Below are 21054 nucleotides of genomic sequence, written 5' to 3' on the forward strand. Positions count from 1 at the left end.
TTGCCGCCTTCTTTCATGGGCTCTCTGATGCGATTAAAGACAAAGTTGCTGCCAGAGATTTACCAGAGGATCTCGAGGCATTGGTGTCTTTTTTTGATCCTAATTGACATCAGACTCAGAGAGAGGCCCTCTTTCAAGGAGCGCGTCCGGAAGCCTCCTGTTCCATTGTCTCTTACGTGTTTGTTCCCACCCATGCCTACCTCTCCTCCCATGCCTCCTGGTCCCGAGTCACCAGGTACTGCTGAGCCAATGCAGTTGGGATTCATGCATCTCTCCGCGGCAGAGAGGGCCTTTAGGAGGAGGGAGGGGCTCTGCCTCTATTGTGGGTTACAGGGCCACCTTTTGAAGTCTTGTCCTGTACTACACGGCCGGGAAACACTCACACCTAAGGTCCTGTTGGGGGCAGACCTTGGGTGGTTTATCCTCGTCCCCGGAACCACTTAAGGAAAAACCTTTTGTCATTGTTGTCCTTTCCTGGGTGGACTCCTCCATAGTCACTCAGGCTCTTGTTGACTCCGGTGCTGCGGGCTATTTCATTGACAGTGCTTTTGTATCAAAGCACTCCACTCCTGTTTTGCCTCGGTCCGTTCCGCTTGCTATTGAGGCCATTGATGGCAGGCCCCTTCAGCCGCACTCGTTACTCATGAAACTGCTCCGTTGTCCATGGCTGTTGGGGCTCTCCATTTTGATACCCTCCAGTTCCAGGTGATAAACTCTCCGCAACCGGTTGTTCTCGGTTATCCCTGGCTCCAAAAGCACAATCCCAGTCTCGACTGGCGCAGGTCCGAAATTTTGTTGTGGTCCCTGCAATGTATTTCCACTTGTCTTTGGAAACCAGTTAAAGTCTTGTGCACTTCTTCGGTATCTCAATTGTCAGAGGAGTACCGAGTGTTCCTAGATGTGTTTGACAAGGTGCGTGCTGGTACGTTGCCTCCTCACCAGTCTTACGATTGTGCCATAGACCTGCAACCCGGAGCCATTCCTCCTCAGGGCCGGGTGTACCCTCTGTCTGTTGCAGAGAATTGTGCTATGGAGGAGTATGTTGCCGATGCTCTGTCACGGGGACTCATCCACAAATCCTGCTCTCCTGCAGGGGCTGGCTTCTTCTTTGTGAAGAAAAAGGGTGGCAAGTTAAGACCATTATAGGGGTCTTAATCGTCTTACCATTAAGAATGCTTACCCTATTCCGCTCATTACAGAACTCTTTGACCGCCTCAAGGGAGCTACGGTCTTTACTAAACTTGATTTGAGAGGAGTGTACAATCTCTTTAGGATTAAGGAGGGTCACGAATGGAAAATAGCATTTAACACCAGGAGCGGGCATTATGAGTATCTTGTAATGCCCTTTGGCCTATGTAATGCTCCTGCTGTTTTTTAGGAATTTATTAATGATGTCCTACAAGATATGTTGCAACAGTGTACTGGTGTACTTAGACGACATCCTCATACACTCACCCACACTTGAGGCTCATCGTTCTGATGTTTCACAGGTTCTTCAGAGACTACGTGAGAATGGCCTGTTTTGTAAACTCAAGAAATGTGAGTTCCATCAGACTCAAGTAACCTTTCTAGGTTATGTTATCTCCGTTGCAGGGTTCTCCATGGATCCTGACAAGTTATCTGCAGTTCTGCAGTGGCCTCCCCCAGTTGGTCTTCGGTCTATTCAACGTTTATTGGAGTTTGCCAATTTCTATAGAAAGTTTATTAAAAACTTTTCTTCCTTGGTCAAACCTATAACAGACATGACCCATAAAGAGAATGATCCACTCCATCGGTCACCTACTGCCGTTAAGGCCTTTGATAGTCTTAAGACTGCCTTTGCTGCCGCTCCAGTTCTGGCTCATCCTACGCCTGTCCTGCCTTTCGTTCTTGAGGTCAATACGTCCGAGGACTGGAGTAGGTGCCCTCTTGTCTCAACGTCCCTACGCCTGACGGTTCCTTGCATCCGTGTGGATTCTTCTCTAAGAAATTGTCCTCCAGGGGAGTGCAATTATGAAATTGGTGACAGGGAATTACTGGCCATAATTTTGGCACTCAAGGAATGGAGGCATCTTCTCGAGGGTACTAGCGTGCCAGTGCTCATTCTTACTGACCATAAGAATTTAACTTATCTATCTGAAGCAAAACATTTGTCGCCCCGACATGCCAGATGGGCGCTATTTTTGTCTCGGTTTAATTATGTGGTCTCCTACCTGCCTGGTAGTAAGAATGTTAGGGATGATGCCCTCATCTCGACAATTTTTGCCTCTGTCCAAGGAGGAGTCTGTACCTACTCCTGTTATACCTCCTGACCATATTTGGCTACCATACGTACTAATTTGACTTCTCCCTTGGGGGAGGAGATCCTGGATGCACAAACCAATGCACCTCCTGAGAAAACTAGTAGTAAGTGTTACTGAGAATCTTCAAACTAAATTTTTGCACACTTACCACTATCCTAAAGCTGCAGGTCACCCAGGCAAGAACCAAATTATTTGGTCTGTCACTCGACAATTCTGGTGGCCAGGTCTTCGTTCTGATATTGCTGCGTATGTTGCCTCCCTGCTCAGTTTGTGCACAGAATAAGACTCCTCGACGTCTTCCTGTGGGTCTTCTTCAACCTATTGCTAATAGTTACGTCACGAACATAAAAATTTGGGTTCGCGAACGGCGAACGCAAACTTCTGCAAAACCGCCATAGACTTCAATAGGCAGGCGAATTTTAAAACCCACAGGGACTCTTTCTGGCCACAATAGTGATGGAAAAGTTGTTTCAAGGGGACTAACAGATGGACTGTGGCATGCCGGAGGGGGATCCATGGCAAAACTCCCATGGAAAATTACATAGTTGATGCAGAGTCTGGTTTTAATCCATAAAGGGCATAAATCACCTAACATTCCTAAATTGTGGAATAACATGCTTAAAACATCAGGTATGATGTTGTATCGATCAGGTAGTGTAAGGGTTTCGCCCGCTTCACAGTGCGCAGTGTAGGTGATATACCTGCCCTGACCATGCTTTACAGACCAGGTATCAGTGGTCAGATGGACCCTTGCCCCAACACTGTGTGCCAGACATGCCATTATAGCAGACTTATATGGCTTTGGCGTTGCTTTTTGGTAATTAGAAGGCTGCTAAATGCCACTGCGCACCACACGTGTTTTATGCCCAGCAGTGAAGGGGTTAATTAGGGAGCATGTAGGCAGCTTGTAGAGTTAATTTTAGCTTAAGTGTAGTGTAGTAGACAATCCAAAGGTATTGATCTAGGCCCATTTTGGTATATGTAATGCCCACCATTTCACCGCCAAATGCGATCAAATAAAAAAAAATTGTTCACTTTTTCACAAACTTTAGGTTTTTCACAGAAATTATTTACAAACAACTTATGCAATTATGACATAAATGGTTGTAAATTCTTCTCTGGGATCCCCTTTGTTCAGAAATAGCAGACGTATATGGCTTTGGGGTTGCTTTTTGGTAATTAGAAGGCTGCTAAATGCCACTGCGCACACATGTGTTTTATGCCCAGCAGTGAAGGGGTTAATTAGGCAGCTTGTAGAGTTAATTTTAGCTTAAGTGTAGTGTAGTAGACAACCCAAAGTATTGATCTAGGCCCATTTCGGTATATTTAATGCCACCATTTCACTGCCAAATGCGATCAAATAAAAAAAAAAGTGTTCACTTTTTCACAAACTTTAGGTTTCTCACAGAAATTATTTACAAACAACTTATGCAATTATGGCATAAATGGTTGTAAATGCTTCTCTGGGATCCCCTTTGTTCAGAAATAGCAGACTTATATGGCTTTGGCGTTGTTTTTTGGTAATTAGAAGGCTGCTAAATGCCACTGCGCACCACACGTGTTTTATGCCCAGCAGTGAAGGGGTTAATTAGGGAGCATGTAGGCAGCTTGTAGAGTTAATTTTAGCTTAAGTGTAGTAGACAACCCAAAGTATTGATCTAGGCCCATTTTGGTATATTTAATGCCACCATTTCACCGCCAAATGCGATCAAATAAAAAAAAATTGTTCACTTTTTCACAAACTTTAGGTTTCTCACAGAAATTATTTACAAACAACTTATGCAATTATGGCATAAATGGTTGTAAATGCATCTCTGGGACCCCCTTTGTTCAGAAATAGCAGAGTTATATGGCTTTGGCGTTGCTTTTTGGTAATTAGAAGGCTGCTAAATGCCACTGCGCACCACACGTGTTTTATGCACAGCAGTGAAGGGGTTAATTAGGGAGCATGTAGGGAGCTTGTAGAGTTAATTTTAGCTTAAGTGTAGTGTAGTAGACAACCCAAAGTATTGATCTAGGCCCATTTTGGTATATTTCATGCCACCATTTCACCGCTAAATGCGATCAAATTTAAAAAAAACTTAATTTATTTTCGCAATTTTAGTTTTCTCACTGAAATTATTTACAAACAGCTTGTGCAATTATGGCACAAATGCTTGTAAATGCTTCTCTGGGATCCCCTTTGTTCAGAAATAGCAGACATATATTACTTTGGTGCTGCTTTCTGGTAATTAGAAGGACGCTAAATGCTGCTGCGCATCACACATGTATTATGGCTAGCAGTGAAGGGGTTAATTAGGTAGTTTGTAGGGAGCTTGCAGGGTTAATTTTAGCTTTAGTGTAGAGATCAGCCTCCCACCTGACACATCAGACCCCCTGATCCCTCCCAAACAGCTCCCTTCCCTCCCCCACCCCACAATTGTCCCCGCCATCTTAAGTACTGGCAGAAAGTCTGCCAGTACTAAAATAAAAGTTTTTTTTTTATTTGTTTTTTTATAGCATATTTACATATGCTGCTTTGTAGAATCCCCCCTTTTTTTAAATGTACACTACTGTTACACCAGGTATGAGTGGTGGCACTGGGCAAGTGGGCACAGTATACGCTGTGAGCCTGATACACACGCTGGCAGGCAGGCAGGCAGGCAACTGCAATTAGATTACACAGGGAAAAAAAAAAAAAAAACGACTGATGTTCTAGCCCTAAAAAGGGCTTTTTGGGGTGCTGTCCTTACAGCAGAGATCAGATGAGTCCTTCAGGACTGTAGTGGACACTGAATACACTAGCCTAGCTATCAATTTCCCTATTAAATCAGCAGCAGCTACACTGTCCCTCCTTTCACTAAGAATGCAGCTTCCGAATGAATCTAAAATGGATGCTGTCCAGGAGGTGGGAGGGTCTGGGAGGGAGGGTCTGCTGCTGATTGGCTGGAATGTATCTTCTTACTGTGAGGTACAGGGTCAAAGTTCACTCAATGATGAGGAATAGGGGGCGGACCGAACATCACATATGTTCGCCGTCCGCGGCGAATGCAAACATGCTATGTTCGCCGGGAACTATTCGCCTGCAAACTATTCGCGACATCACTAATTGCTAATGGTGAGTGTCCTTGGACACATCTTTCCATGGACTTCATTGTCGAGCTCCCTGTTTCCAATGACAATACTGTTATCCTTATGGTGGTTGACCGTTTTTCTAAAATGTCACATTGCATTCTCTTGATGAAGCTGCCTACCGCTCAGGAGCTTGCTTCGATTTTTGCCCGGGAGGTCTTCTGTTTACATGGGTTACCCAATGAGATAGTGTCAGACCGGGGTAGCCAGTTTGTCTCCAGATTTTGGCGTTCCTTTTGTGCTCAAATGGGGATCCAGCTTTCCTTCTCCTCGCCATATCACCCTCAATCCAATGGGGCTGCGGAATGGTCTAATGAAGCTCTGGAACAGTTCCTCCGTTGCTATGTCTCAGATCACCACAATAATTGGTCTGTGCTGTTACCTTGGGCAGAGTTTGCTCGTAATAGTGCTATTAATGCTTCCTCCAAGTTATCCCCGTTCATGGCGAATTATGGGTTTCAACCATCCTTGTTGCCCGATTCATTCATGTCTCAGGTTATTCCGGCTTTGGAGGAGCATCTCCGGCAACTCCATTCCACGTGGGTGCAGATTCAGGATTGCCTTCATCGTTCTATGCAGTGCCAAAAGTTCCAGGCTGATCGTAGGCATCTGCCGGCACCTTCCTACCAGGTTGGTGAGAGAGTTTGGCTGTCCTCCCGCAACTTGAACCTTCGTGTGCCTTCCAATGAATTGGCTCCCCGTTATGTTGGTCCTTTTCGAATACTCCGTCCGGTTAATCCTGTGGCCTACGCTCTTGACCTTCCTCCTGCAATTGCGCATCTCCAATGTTTTTCATGTCTCCCTCTTGAAACCATTGGTTTGTAATCGGTTTACCACTGTGTTGCCTCGTCCCCATCCTATCTTTGTTGACAACCATGAGGAGTATGAGGTCAGCAGCATTATTGACTCTCGTATGTCCAGGGGCCGTGTACAGTATTTGGTTCACTGGAGGGGCTACGGTCCGGAGGAGCGCTCTTGGGTTCCCTCCTCTGATGTTCATGCTCCCGCCCTCCTCCGTGCCTTCCATGCCCGTTTCCTCAATAAGCCTTTTGTCCTCCCGCAGGGGAGGGGTCATTGAGTGAAGGGTACTGTCAGGGTTTTTCCCTGTTGTTTGCCATGTGCTGCTGGCAGCCATTTTACTCACCTCTCTTCCTGACTATGGTGCATTGTGGGGGATGCTGCTCATTTCCTACACTTCCTTTTATGGCCAGACTGGTGTGCATCATCCATGTGAGACAGGATGCAGTCTCAGAATTGTGATGTCATCACTTATTATTTAAAGGGCCTCTGTTCAGTATGCTTTGTCTTTGCGTTGTCTCAGACCTGTTTGTGAGAGTTCCTGTGTATTACCTGGCTGCCTGACGTCCTTCCTGGTTCCTGATCCCTGGCTTGTTCCTAACTCTGCTGTTTCCCTTGTTCCTGATTCCGGCTCATCTGACTATTCGCTTTGGCTCCTGACTCGGCTCGTCTGACTACCAGCTCTGGTTTTGACTCCTGGCTTGTTATTTGACTTGTGGACTTTTCATTATTTTTTACTATGAATAAATGGTGATTATTTTTGCACTTCTTGTCTCAGTATGATTCCTGGCACCCTGACACATTCATAGAAAGCAGTGTAGGTCCATATTTGTAATAAGTCTTCTAGGAACTAGGGTCTGTAATGTAAAGATCCATCTGCTTTCCTTCTGAAGCAATAGCTTTCCTCGATCACCCCCCCTAGACAGAGGGGGGAACATGATCAATAATCATGTACTTCATTTTGGCCATCAGAAAATGTTTGGCCACAGGTTGGGTGTATGAAGAATTTTCCTGGTGTCAGGCCATTGCATGTCGTACACCCACTACATCTATAACATCCATTCTTAGGGGCTCACAGTCATGTTCCAGGGTTATAGCTCGCTTTAAAGTCCAGGCTCATCAGAATGTCACGTAGTGATCTGCCTCTTTTATAACCCACCCTAGGTGTTTCATAATTGATCATTGGTAATTGTGGATCACAGTTTCCCAATTGCTCCTGAGGATACCCGGTATCTGCCATTTGTCAGGCGTATAGGTAGTTACAAAGGTTAATCTCTTTTCTTCTGTAGCATTTCTGATGTTTTTCCATAATGCCTCCTCCTGGGTAAGTGTCATTAATTCATCCATGGTCGGGTCCAAGTTCTTCTCATGATATCCTCTGTCTTTAAATTTCTTTTTCATATCAGTAAATTGTTGGATTTTCATTGTGTCCATAGAATTATTCCTGATAACCCTCTTAAGTTGGGATTTTGGGAGTGCTCGTTTTAATGCCAGTGGGTGACAACTATCTGCCCTAAGCAGCAAGTTCCTATCTGTCTCCTTGTTAAAAAGGGTCGTTTCCAAGTGCTGTTCTTCTTTAAAGATCCTGAGGTCCTAAAAGTCAATGCTTGTTTTAGAATATGTCATCTTAAATTTCAAGTTATCTGTAGTTTCATTCAGGACCATAAACCACTCTTCCAATTCACTTTCTGGTCTGGACCAGATCAAGAACAGGTCATCTATGTACCATCTGAATAGACGAATCTTTGAATCTTTAAGACACTCAGTCCTCTCATTCTCAAATTCAGCCATGTAGAGGTTTGCATAAGATGGGGCCACATTCAACCCCATCGCAGTGCCAGCTGTTTGTAAATAGTATTTCTGCTCAAACTTAAAGTAGTTTAAGGTGAGACAATATTCGAGTAGTTGGATTAATACTTCTGGTAATGGACCAATATAAGGGTGCTGGTTTAAATGTCTTAATACTGCTGCCAGACCTTCATCATGGGGTATTACAGTGTAAAGACTTGTGACATCTAATGTTACCATGATGTCATCACCGCTCACATTTTGTTCTTCTTTTAATAGTTTGATCAGTTCTATTGAATCTAATAGAAACTAGGGTAAATGTTGTACCAAAGGTTGAAGAAAACTATCAACAAAACTGGCCACTGTTTGTAATAGTGAGCCTCTGGCAGAGATGATCGGTCTTCCCAGAGGATGTTCTGGATCCTTATGTTTTTTCGGCAGGGTATAGATAATAGGAATGACCGTATGGTCTACTATAAGAAAGGCCTTATTTGCTGCACTGATATATCCCATTTCTATAATAGTTGTGATATAGCCATCAATACGCTCCTTGAACACTTTCATGGGGTCACCCTGTAGTCTCTTATAGGTCATGGACTCTGATAATTGTCCCAAGATTTCTTGCTGGTAATCTTTGTAATTCATCAGAACTAGGGCACCACCCTTATCCGCCTCACGGATGACTATATTTGGGTTTTTCTTCAGTGTGTCAAGTGCTTGCCATTCAGGTGCTGTTAGATTCTTCTTGACTTCTGCTTTATGATTATTGCAAGAATTAAAGATTTGTTCAGTCAGCATTCTGGAAAAGGTCTTAATGCTTGCATTTGTACTTTTAGGGTCAAAAGTACTTTTAGCCTTGAACTTATGATGTTCCATGCTGGAATCTTTGAAGAATTCTTTCAATTTCAAAGTCCTATTAAACTTATAGATATCAACATGTAAATCAAAATTATCAGCAACTGTAGTGGGAACAAAAGTAATTCCTCTTTGCAAAACCCTTTCTTCCATCTCAGTAAGTTGATGATCACTGAGGTTGATAATATTGCTGCTATCCCTCAGTATCGTCTCCTCCATTGTCGTGGCGGTCTCCCCCGACCTCTTTCTACCATGCCTCCCCCTTCTTGTGAACCGCCTACCTCGTTTTTTGAGTGAGTTACCATTCCATAGTTAGTTGGTTGTGCGGTCACTGCAGATTGCTGTACCTCACTGTCTGAGCTCTGGTCTGAGCTATACACAGTAGTGAGGTTGCAGGGTTTATAGGCTCTTTTTCTGTGAGGTCTCATAGTCCTCCTATCCTCTGGCCCCAGTGTCCATTTGTAAACTCGCTTTTCCCTGTAGTCAGCAATCACTGCTTGACATTTACGCTCCTTGAAGCTTACTAGTTCCTTCTCGTAATCATCAATTTGTTTCTTTAGAGTATCAAGCCAATTTTCTTCTTTATTATGTATCAATATATGCATCTGTGTACTCTCAGAAATCAGTAACTCAGTTTCACATTGTTTAATACTTGTGAGGTTTCCTCTATAACGAGAAGCATCAAGTCCAGAGAACATTTGTTCAGTAAGTCACACCATCTATTGCAAAATATTATATTATGTCTCCCAATGGTGGGGATATCCGAAATCCCCTGGGGATATACCTTTTGTGGTGATATTCAGATAAGTAACCTACCTTTTTCTTTAGTTTTAGTATATGTGTAAATAGGTGGTCTGGTCATTCTCTTTTATCCTTTATGTCAATAGATTCAACTCTGATCCTTGATGCATCCTCATCAGTAAATTGAAATTTACTTGCTCCCTGTATTTCCAACTCCTCCTGTGTAACAACACTTTGCCCATTAAGTGACATATTTAAAAAGTGTTTTTTTTTTAAATTATTAAATGAAAGAAAAGTCCAAGCGTCTCTTAGATGGGTGCTAAAGTCCAACACCAAATTCAATATTTTACTCACAGACCAGCACTCGCAAATAGCAAATAGCAATTCCAACAGAAGGCACTCACCGGCATTGAAAACAAAAATCTTTAATAGTGACTTTTTGGGGAGTTTAACACCTTCCTCAGACCACACAAAACATGTTACAAAACAAAGACTTACCCCATACTTATACCTCACACCGTGCAGTGGTGATTCTCAGCTGGAATGCACATCGGCGTCCCACTGGTGTCCCACGGACCCTTTGATAAAGCCAAATGTGGCGAAACATGTCAGGGATTAGTTTAATGTTTATAAAATAAGCATTTTTAAAAAATTAGCTGGAATAAATGTGGTGGTTATTATTATTCTGTACGACTTGATGCATAATAAGTGAGGACTACACGCAGCGGATACTAGCGCGTGGTAGATCATATAATTTAATATAGCTATTTAGCAAGCATCAGTTATCGCTATCATTTTAGCACATTTATTATACAGTTGTTTGCCATTCGCTTACGGGGGAATATAACTTAATCTTATGATAATACTATATACTATCGCAAGTGAATTGTGTCTATTGCTAAATATACTGTGGTTCAAATGACCGGATGTGACTAAGATCACTCCAGCATACTGAACACTAGCTGCCTCTTTAGTATTTAACTAAGGATATAAACAGATACCGCTGACCTCCTTAGTGTTGAGCTATAACCAGCATTTCTATATCAGACATAATTGTGCATATATAGTGGAGACTTGTATTTTTTGATACAAGGTATAATTTCAGGTTGATACTATATGAATATCATTTTATACGACAACCAAATTAATGCTGCATGAATGTAACGATAATGTTGCAATAAGTACACTTAATTGATACTACAGATTCAATGTACTAAAATAACAACTGCAATCTGTATTTATACTTTTCTATCATCCACTATTATTTATACTGATATAAATATTACTGCTGTTAAGACACTTAAAACTTAATATAGATTGATAACAATCTTTGCATTACATCCGTGGTTATCTAAGACTATCTGCTATTAGACTAGTAATTTAAGTCTTTGCAACTGACGGTTCATTACTTTAACTGTTTGTTATAATTATTCCTAAATGTTTCATTTAGCAGTATTATCTAATATCTAATAAATGATATAGTCTAATAGTAATAGCACACTTATGGGTTGCTTTTGTATTTTATTCATCCAAGATAACAGCAATTTATAGACGCAACCACCTGGAAATATTGTGTTATCTTTGTTTATATGCAATATCTATTTGCATTATAGATTTGAAATTATTCTCTTATGAGACCCCCTGGGCCTATATATCCATTCCTATAATACATTATATATACCCTGACTATGGATTAAAATCAACATCCTAGGCCAGTGCTATCTTACCATGTATAAGTTGTACCAGCTCTGAATTGGCATACACTGTTTTTGTGCATTTATATACCAATAACTTACCACTTCCAGTGTTTTTAGAGTTGTTTTTCTGTGTGTATTTCCCAATTTTTAATATCCTAATAAAGGTTAGATTTTATTTTTAGTTTCCTCCTCCTTCCCTCTATTTGACCACTAATCATTCCAATAGGCCTTAAGGATAGTGAGTGCTACACACGTGTACATATCCGTCAGCTCTGACTGACATTTTTGTTATGTGTGTGTGCTGTGTCTGATGTTCTCTTTAAGCTGTACCATGTGTGTGTGCTGTGTCTGCTGTTCTCTCTAAGCTGTACCATGTGTGTGTGCTGTGTCTGATGTTCTCTTTAAGCTGTACCATGTGTGTGTGCTGTGTGTGCTGTTCTCTCTAAGCTGTACCATGTGTGTGTGCTGTGTCTGATGTTCTCTTTAAGCTGTACCATGTGTGTGTGCTGTGTCTGCCATTCTCTCTAAGCTGTACCATGTGTGTGTGCTGTGCCTGACGTTCTCTATAAGCTGTACCATGTGTGTGTGTTGTGTCTGATGTTCTCTTTAAGCTGTACCATGTGTGTGTGCTGTGTCTGATGCTCTCTCTAAGCTGTACCATGTGTGTGTGCTGTGCCTGCCATTCTCTCTAAGCTGTACCATGTGTGTGTGCTGTGTCTGATGTTCTCTTTAAGCTGTACCATGTGTGTGTGCTGTGCCTGCCATTCTCTCTAAGCTGTACCATGTGTGTGTGCTGTGTCTGATGTTCTCTTTAAGCTGTACCATGTGTGTGTGCTGTGTCTGATGTTCTCTTTAAGCTGTACCATGTGTGTGTGCTGTGTCTGATGTTCTCTCTAAGCTGTACCATGTGTGTGTGCTGTGTCTGATGTTCTCTCTAAGCTGTACCATGTGTGTGTGTGCTGTGTCTGATGTTCTCTCTAAGCTGTACCATGTGTGTGTGCTGTGTCTGATGTTCTCTTTAAGCTGTACCATGTGTGTGTGCTGTGTCTGATGCTCTCTCTAAGCTGTACCATGTGTGTGTGCTGTGTCTGCCATTCTCCCTAAGCTGTACCATGTGTGTGTGCTGTGCCTGCCGTTCTCTCTAAGCTGTACCATGTGTGTGTGCTGTGCCTGCCGTTCTCTCTAAGCTGTACCATGTGTGTGTGCTGTGCCTGCCATTCTCTCTAAGCTGTACGATGTGTGTGTGCTGTGTCTGATGTTCTCTCTAAGCTGTACCATGTGTGTGTGCTGTGTCTTATGTTCTCTCTAAGCTGTACCATGTGTGTGTGCTGTGCCTGCCGTTCTCTCTAAGCTGTACCATGTGTGTGTGTGCTATGCTGACGTTCTCTTTAAGCTGTACCATGTGTGTGTGCTGTGTCTGATGTTCTCTCTAAGCTGTACCATGTGTGTGTGCTGTGTCTGATGTTCTCTCTAAGCTGTACCATGTGTGTGTGCTGTGTCTGATGTTCTCTCTAAGCTGTACCATGTGTGTGTGCTGTGCCTGCCGTTCTCTCTAAGCTGTACCATGTGTGTGTGCTGTGTCTGATGTTCTCTCTAAGCTGTACCATGTGTGTGTGTGCTGTGCCTGACGTTCTCTTTAAGCTGTACCATGTGTGTGTGCTGTGTCTGATGTTCTCTCTAAGCTGTACCATGTGTGTGTGCTGTGTCTGATGTTCTCTCTAAGCTGTACCATGTGTGTGTGCTGTGCCTGCCGTTCTCTCTAAGCTGTACCATGTGTGTGTGTGGTGCCTGCCGTTCTCTCTAAGCTGTACCATGTGTGTGTGCTGTGCCTGCCGTTCTCTCTAAGCTGTACCATGTGTGTGTACTGTGCCTGCCATTCTCTCTAAGCTGTACCATGTGTGTGTGTGCTGTGTCTGATGTTCTCTTTAAGCTGTACCATGTGTGTGTGCTGTGCCTGCTGTTCTCTTTAAGCTGTACCATGTGTGTGTGCTGTGTCTGATGTTCTCTCTAAGCTGTACCATGTGTGTGTGCTGTGTCTGATGTTCTCTCTAAGCTGTACCATGTGTGTGTGTGCTGTGCCTGCTGTTCTCTCTAAGCTGTACCATGTGTGTGTGCCGTGTCTGATGTTCTCTCTAAGCTGTACCATGTGTGTGTGCTGTGCCTGCTATTCTCTCTAAGCTGTACCATGTGTGTGTGCTGTGCCTGCTGTTCTCTCTAAGCTGTACCATGTGTGTGTGCTGTGTCTGATGTTCTCTCTAAGCTGTACCCTGTGTGTGTGCTGTGTCTGATGTTCTCTTTAAGCTGTACCATGTGTGTGTGCTGTGCCTGCCATTCTCTCTAAGCTGTAACATGTGTGTGTGTGCTGTGTCTGATGTTCTCTTTAAGCTGTACCATGTGTGTGTGCTGTGTCTGATGTTCTCTTTAAGCTGTACCATGTGTGTGTGCTGTGTCTGATGTTCTCTCTAAGCTGTACCATGTGTGTGTGCTGTGTCTGATGTTCTCTCTAAGCTGTACCATGTGTGTGTGCTGTGCCTGCCGTTCTCTCTAAGCTGTACCATGTGTGTGTGTGCTGTGCTGACGTTCTCTCTAAGCTGTACCATGTGTGTGTGCTGTGCCTGCCATTCTCTCTAAGCTGTACCATGTGTGTGCTCTGTGTCTGATGTTCTCTCTAAGCTGTACCATGTGTGTGTGCTGTGTCTGATGTTCTCTCTAAGCTGTACCATGTGTGTGTGCTGTGTCTGCCATTCTCTCTAAGCTGTACCGTGTGTGTGCTGTGTCTGATGTTCTCTCTAAGCTGTACCATGTGTGTGTGCATTGTCTGATGTTCTCTCTAAGCTGTACCATGTGTGTGTGATGTGCCTGCCATTCTCTCTAGGCTGTACCATGTGTGTGTGCTGTGTCTGCCATTCTCTCTAAGCTGTACCATGTGTGTGCTCTGTGTCTGATGTTCTCTCTAAGCTGTACCATGTTTGTGTGCTGTGTCTGATGTTCTCTCTAAGCTGTACCATGTGTGTGTGCTGTGTCTGCCATTCTCTTTAAGCTGTACCATGTGTGTGTGCTGTGCCTGCCATTCTCTCTAAGCTGTACCATGTGTGTGCTCTGTGTCTGATGTTCTCTTTAAGCTGTACCATGTGTGTGTGCTGTGTCTGATGTTCTCTCTAAGCTGTACCATGTGTGTGTGCTGTGCCTGCCGTTCTCTCTAAGCTGTACCATGTGTGTGTGCTGTGTCTGATGTTCTCTCTAAGCTGTACCATGTGTGTGTGCTGTGTCTGCCGTTCTCTCTAAGCTTTACCATGTGTGTGTGCTGTGTCTGATGTTCTCTATAAGCTGTACCATGTGTGTGTGCTGTGCCTGCCGTTCTCTCTAAGCTGTACCATGTGTGTGTGCTGTGTCTGGTGTTCTCTCTAAGCTCTACCATGTGTGTGTGCTGTGCCTGCCATTCTCTCTAAGCTGTACCATGTGTGTGTGCTGTGCCTGCCATTCTCTCTAAGCTGTACCATGTGTGTGTGCTGTGTCTGATGTTCTCTTTAACCTGTACCATGTGTGTGTGCTGTGTCTGCTGTTCTCTCTAAGCTGTACCATGTGTGTGCTCTGTGTCTGATGTTCTCTTTAAGCTGTACCATGTGTGTGTGCTGTGTCTGCCATTCTCTCTAAGCTGTACCATGTGTGTGTGCTGTGCCTGACGTTCTCTCTAAGCTGTACCATGTGTGTGTGCTGTGTCTGATGTTCTCTCTAAGCTGTACCATGTGTGTGTGTGCTGTGCCTGCCGTTCTCTCTAAGCTGTACCATGTGTGTGTGCTGTGCCTGCCATTCTCTTTAAGCTGTACCATGTGTGTGTGCTGTGCCTGTCATTCTCTCTAAGCTGTACCATGTGTGTGTGCTGTGTCTGATGTTCTCTCTAAGCTGTACCATGTGTGTGTGCTGTGTCTGATGTTCTCTCTAAGCTGTACCATGTGTGTGTGCTGTGTCTGATGTTCTCTCTAAGCTGTACCATGTGTGTGTGTGCTATGCTGACGTTCTCTTTAAGCTGTACCATGTGTGTGTGCTGTGCCTGCCATTCTCTCTAAGCTGTACCATGTGTGTGTGCTTTGTCTGATGTTCTCTCTAAGCTGTACCATGTGTGTGTGCTGTGTCTGATGTTCTCTCTAAGCTGTACCATGTGTGTGTGTGCTGTGCCTGCCGTTCTCTCTAAGCTGTACCATGTGTGTGTGCTGTGTCTGATGTTCTCTCTAAGCTGTACCATGTGTGTGTGCTGTGTCTGCCATTCTCTCTAAGCTGTACCATATGTGTGTGCTGTGCCTGCCATTCTCTCTAAGCTGTACCATGTGTGTGTGCTGTGTCTGATGTTCTCTCTAAGCTGTACCATGTGTGTGCTGTGCCTGCCATTCTCTTTAAGCTGTACCATATGTGTGTGTGCTGTGCCTGCCGTTCTTTCTAAGCTGTACCATGTGTGTGTGCTGTGTCTGCCATTCTCTCTAAGCTGTACCATATGTGTGTGCTGTGCCTGCCATTCTCTCTAAGCTGTACCATGTGTGTGTGCTGTGTCTGATGTTCTCTCTAAGCTGTACCATGTGTGTGTGCATTGTCTGATGTTCTCTCTAAGCTGTACCATGTGTGTGTGATGTGCCTGCCATTCTCTCTAAGTTGTACCATGTGTGTGTGCTGTGTCTGCCATTCTCTCTAAGCTGTACCATGTGTGGGAGCTGTGCCTGATGTTCTCTATAAGCTGTACCATGTGTGTGTGCTGTGCCTGCCGTTCTCTCTAAGCTGTACCATGTGTGTGCGCTGTGTCTGCCGTTCTCTCTAAGCTGTACCATGTGTGTGCTGTGCCTGCCTTTCTCTTTAAGCTGTACCATATGTGTGTGCTGTGCCTGCTGTTCTCTCTAAGCTGTGCCATATGAGTGTGATGTGCCTGCCATTCTCTCTAAGCTGTACCATGTGTGTGTGCTGTACCTGCCGTTCTCTGTAAGCTGTATCATGTGTATGTGCTGTGCCTGCTGTTCTCTCTAAGCTGTACCATGTGTGTGTGCTGTACCTGCCGTTCTCTGTAAGCTGTATCATGTGTGTGTGTGTAGTCCCTGCTGTTCTCTTTAAGCTCTACCATGTGTGTGTGCTGTACTTGCCATTTTCTCTAAGCTGTACCATGTGTGTATGCTGTGCCTGCCATTCTCCTTAATCTGTACCATGTGTGTGTGCTGTTCCTGCTGTTCTCTCTATGCTGTATCATGTGTATGTGCTATGCCTGCTGTTCTCTAAGCTGTACCATGTGTGTGGACCATGTGTGTGTGCTGTGTCTGCCGTTCTCTCTAAGCTGTACCATGTGTATGTGCTACCTCACCCGGGTTAGCCCCCCCATATTTTAAATTTTCATTCCATTTGTTAGATCTTTGTGAGATCAGGTTAGATAAGCTGTTTTTTTCATTAGATCTACTCTAAAATATGAAATATTAACAATCTTTTTCAGGGGGGGCTAACCCATAGCCAGCCCCCCCTCAACAAAAAATTTGACAAAATTTTATTGATTATGATAGCTCCACGTTAGATCAGGTTTGATCAGCCAAAAGTTTTGTTAGATCTAGTCTAATTACTGAGATATTGCATTTTTAAAGAGGGGGGACCAAATTTTATTGATTTTGATAGATATACGTTAGATCAACTGTTTTTTTCGTTAGATCTATCACGCAAGCGGCGGTATTAACAATCCTATTTTGTGTGCGGGGGAGGGGTGATCCCCGGGTTAGCCCCCCTCAACTGAAATCCGGACCAAATTTTATTGAATTTGATAGATATACGTTAGATCAGGTTAGATCAACTGTTTTTTTCGTTAGATCTATCACACAAGCGGCGCTATTCACAATCCTAGTTTGAATGGGCTAGCCCCCCCCCCTCAACTGAAATCCGGACCAAATTTTATTGAATTTGATAGATATACGTTAGATCTCTATATACACACACAAGCATACATATACACACAAGCATACATATACACTCATATGCACGCACATCACACATACACCTTACACACACTCATATGCACGCACATCACACATACACAGACTCATATGCACACACATCACACATATACCCACTTAAGGCTGTGACACACATACACATACACATACAAACATACTCAAATACATACAAGCATACATACACACATACATACAATCATACATATACACACATACAAGCATACATATATACACATATACTCACATACATACAAGCATACATAAACACACATACACACACATATATAAGCATACATATACACACTTACTCACATACATACACACACACAAGTATACATATCAGTGATGTGCAGTCAATAGAGGCAGGTGAGGCAGTGCTTCACCTCATGTGGAGAAAAATATATATTTTTTATTGGCTTAAAAAAAAAATTGCAATTATATTCCCCCAGCATTTTTTTTTTCACAGCTACATGTTGTGCAATGGAGAGGCACAAGCAGGTCTGCCCACCATTACACAACATGCTGCTCCACCTACTGGATGAATTTGGTTAAGATCATTGCATGGCCCATAACTGCTTATTTGAGGCAGTCCTATTTGGGCTGACCCAATCCAGTGAGAGGCATTAGTAAGTGGAACTTAGGGTTGGGGCTGGATGTTAAATGATATAAAACAAAACAAAAACGGAAAAAAACAACTTTCATTTAGTTTGTTGCTGTCCTGTGAAGCTGCCAGCTTTGCTAAAGTGAGAAAGAGAGTTCTGTACTACCCATCTAAGTGCAGTGGAATGTTTCACTGTCACTTCCTTACAGAGCAGCCAGGAAGAGATGCAGTCAATGAGCAGTGTTTTAGCCACATTTTATTGTATTAAGTTCTGCAACCTTAGATTTTACTGAAAGGGATTCTGTTAGTGAAAATGATAATTTAATGAATGTGGTTAAGTGTTTTTTGTTTTTTTACTCTTTTACAGCAGTTTAAGGATCGTTTTTGTATTTTGTTTACTCAAACTTTACACCCACTGCCTTATGTGTCTCTCTAACCCTCTGTGTTTGATTGTGTCTCTCTCTCTTTCTCTCTCTCTCTAACCCTCTGTGTATGATTGTGTCTCTCTTTCTCTCTCTCTAACCCTCTGACCTCTAGTTATCAAGCTGTCTACTTTCTAGCATTCGCCGGCCCCAATATGCTCAACTAAGCTCGCCTAAAATCGCCGCTGCGGACCTGAATACGTTCACCAAATTTATCAAGAAAGCTGTCAAAAAGCCGCGCACCAAGTACGGTGCGATGAGCAGCGGACTGTTGTTAACTAACAGTCATCGATCTCGCTGCTCTTCGGCTTATTCGCAGCTTTCTTGCTAGCCTGTCACTAAGCACCCACACTATACTATACTGTTTTACCCCCTATACCGCCGCTCCTGGAGCCCACCGCAACTCTAATAAATGTATTAACCCCTAAACCGCCACTTCCGGACCCCGCCGCAACTCTAATAAATATATTTGTGACAGACCCCTCTGTTAGTACTGGAAGGGTTAACTTTGTTCAGTTTTGAGAAACTATTTTCTAAAGACAGGTTTCCTGGCATCAGCTATTGTTTACTGTAATTAAGTTTAAGTGATAAGCGTTCACATTGTTTAATCACCTCCAGAGTTCAGACTGCCAGGTGTGAAGAAGGACTCCATTGTTTTCTTGTGTTTAATTTTTTATTTGGTTAAGTAATGTAATTATATTGTATCCTGTAAAAGGGCGTCTTCCCTCTATCTAATGTACTATCTTTTTCCAATCCCCCATCTGGTCTCCTAGGGAGTGTCAACCAGGTGGGAGACTTGCATAAATACTGAGCATATAGCCCTCAATAAAACACATTCTGTTTTACCCCCCTGTTGGAACATTGCTTCAACAAATTATCCGCAGGAGATAGCGAGTGGGTTCGGGGCCGTAAACCCTCCACCCTGCATGAAGCTGCTCACCTGGCAGATGAGTATACGGATGCCCGCAAACTGGACACTGCTACCACTAAGATCCCTACCAGACGGAGTACAGACCCCCAGTCACCACAGCAGCTACAAGTTACCAACCCCCGGCGCAGCGCTCTACCACATGGCCTCCAGCCACAAACCATCCTCAGACAGCCCGGTTCAACTCACGGGACTACTCACAGCCTATTCGGTGCTTTGGATGTAAGCAACTAGGGCACAAAAGACCAGAGTGTCCCTTAAACACAGCGAACCAAGCACAGTCCTGGAGAAGACCCACCGGCGGAAACCCACGTAACCCTCAGCCTGCGGCCCACTGCGTAGAGGATGAAGAATGCTAGGGCATCCTACATGAAGCAGACCCCATGCAAGCTGCCCACCGGGATAACCGGCAACTGGTTAAAATAAATGGGAAGGAGGTCAGTGGTCTACGGGATACTGGTGCTACCATGACCTTGCTCCAAAAGAACTTGGTGTCTGAGAACCAGCACACCGGAGACACTGTGGCTGTGAGGGTAGCAGGGGGTGCTGTGTTCCGCCTACCTGTTGCCTGGGTACATTTGGATTGGGGAGTGGGTGCTAGACATGTGAATGTGGGGGTCATGAAGGACTTGCCAGCTAATGTTCTCCTTGGAAATAACTTGGCTCCCCTTGTTTCTGCCTACGCTCCCATGGGTCCTGCCGATGTTAACCCTGTGACTTCCCGTGCCCAGATCCGTGCCGCAGAGACTGACCCACCTGCTGTTGAGCCCCAGGACGCTGAACTCAGTAAATCTCTATCCGCCATTGATACGTGGAAGTCCCGTTACAATGCGCTGATGAAGGAGAAGAGTCAAGTAGAGGATGAAATGGTCACGTTAAAAAATCACGTAATGGGGGCGTGTCTGACCATCGACCAAGATGGCTGCTTGTTAAAATCTGTCTAACTATGGGAGCTGATAAAACTGCTGTTTGTCTCTCCTGAAGCTGCTGGACCTTGTTTTTTTTAAGAGAACTGAAACAACCTTTATTTTTGCAGCAGACTTATATGACTTTTGTACACTATTAAGAATAAGTAGCCCAAAATAGAGAAGGTACGCAGCAGAGGTCTGGGAGCGGCCTGTTCCTTTCTCTACCCCCCATTGTTCTGATTTATCAGTATATCCAGCCAGTTGTGCTGCAGCAAGCTCACCTAAAAGATTTCATTATGGAAGATCGATTCAGCTATAGAATTATAGAGTCGCTAAGTGCTCACTTCTCTCGTGTGGAGGAGGCAGTGACCAGAGAATTGCGTCTATCTATGGAGGAGATCGCTACAAAAAGAACGCCTGACCTAGTGGCAGTTATCCCCCCGGGATTTAAAAAGATTTCATTACCCCACTCACCACATATAAATGAAGTGGGTTCACCTAAAGACTTGGATAAACTGTCTAATTGTCAAGAACTTGTCACCATAGCCCAGCATACGACGCATCTGCGACAGGAGACTATGGTGCAGGAGACAATTCGGAGAGATACACTGAATAAGGAGCGTATGTTATTGCAAAGTGTCACCCCAGACGACTATAGCTGTCAAGAGCCAAATACCTCTGGAGAAGCTTGCCGGTTAACACTAAGCCCCTGAAGAGCTTCCTACCTTGTCTTCACCTCACCGGGTATCACACCGATCCGTCCTGGCTCCGATATCTTCATCTAAGCCCAAGTGGGGGCTAGACATCCATCATCTGACGGCTGAAGAAGTCCAGAAGAGGCTCTAAAGTCTTTATCCTATCCGGGAAGCAGAGTAGATCCGGACCGGCAACCATCTTCTTCCAAGCGGCATCTTCTATCTTCATCCGATGAGGACCGGCTCCATCTTGAAG

The 21054-nt window shown here is 44.0% G+C and overlaps 1 protein-coding gene across 1 annotated transcript in view; it reads right to left on the bottom strand.

Moving 5' to 3' along the window:
• Positions 1 to 21054, bottom strand: part of LOC128661361 (uncharacterized) — a 201328-nt gene that overhangs the window by 83892 nt on the left and 96382 nt on the right. The window contains 2 exon segments of the mRNA XM_053715625.1: positions 8307 to 8900; positions 9116 to 9500. Of these exon segments, the coding sequence (XP_053571600.1) occupies positions 8307 to 8900; positions 9116 to 9500 (979 nt within the window).

This window comes from Bombina bombina, chromosome 5 (assembly GCF_027579735.1).
Source record: "Bombina bombina isolate aBomBom1 chromosome 5, aBomBom1.pri, whole genome shotgun sequence".
NCBI lineage: Eukaryota > Metazoa > Chordata > Amphibia > Anura > Bombinatoridae > Bombina > Bombina bombina.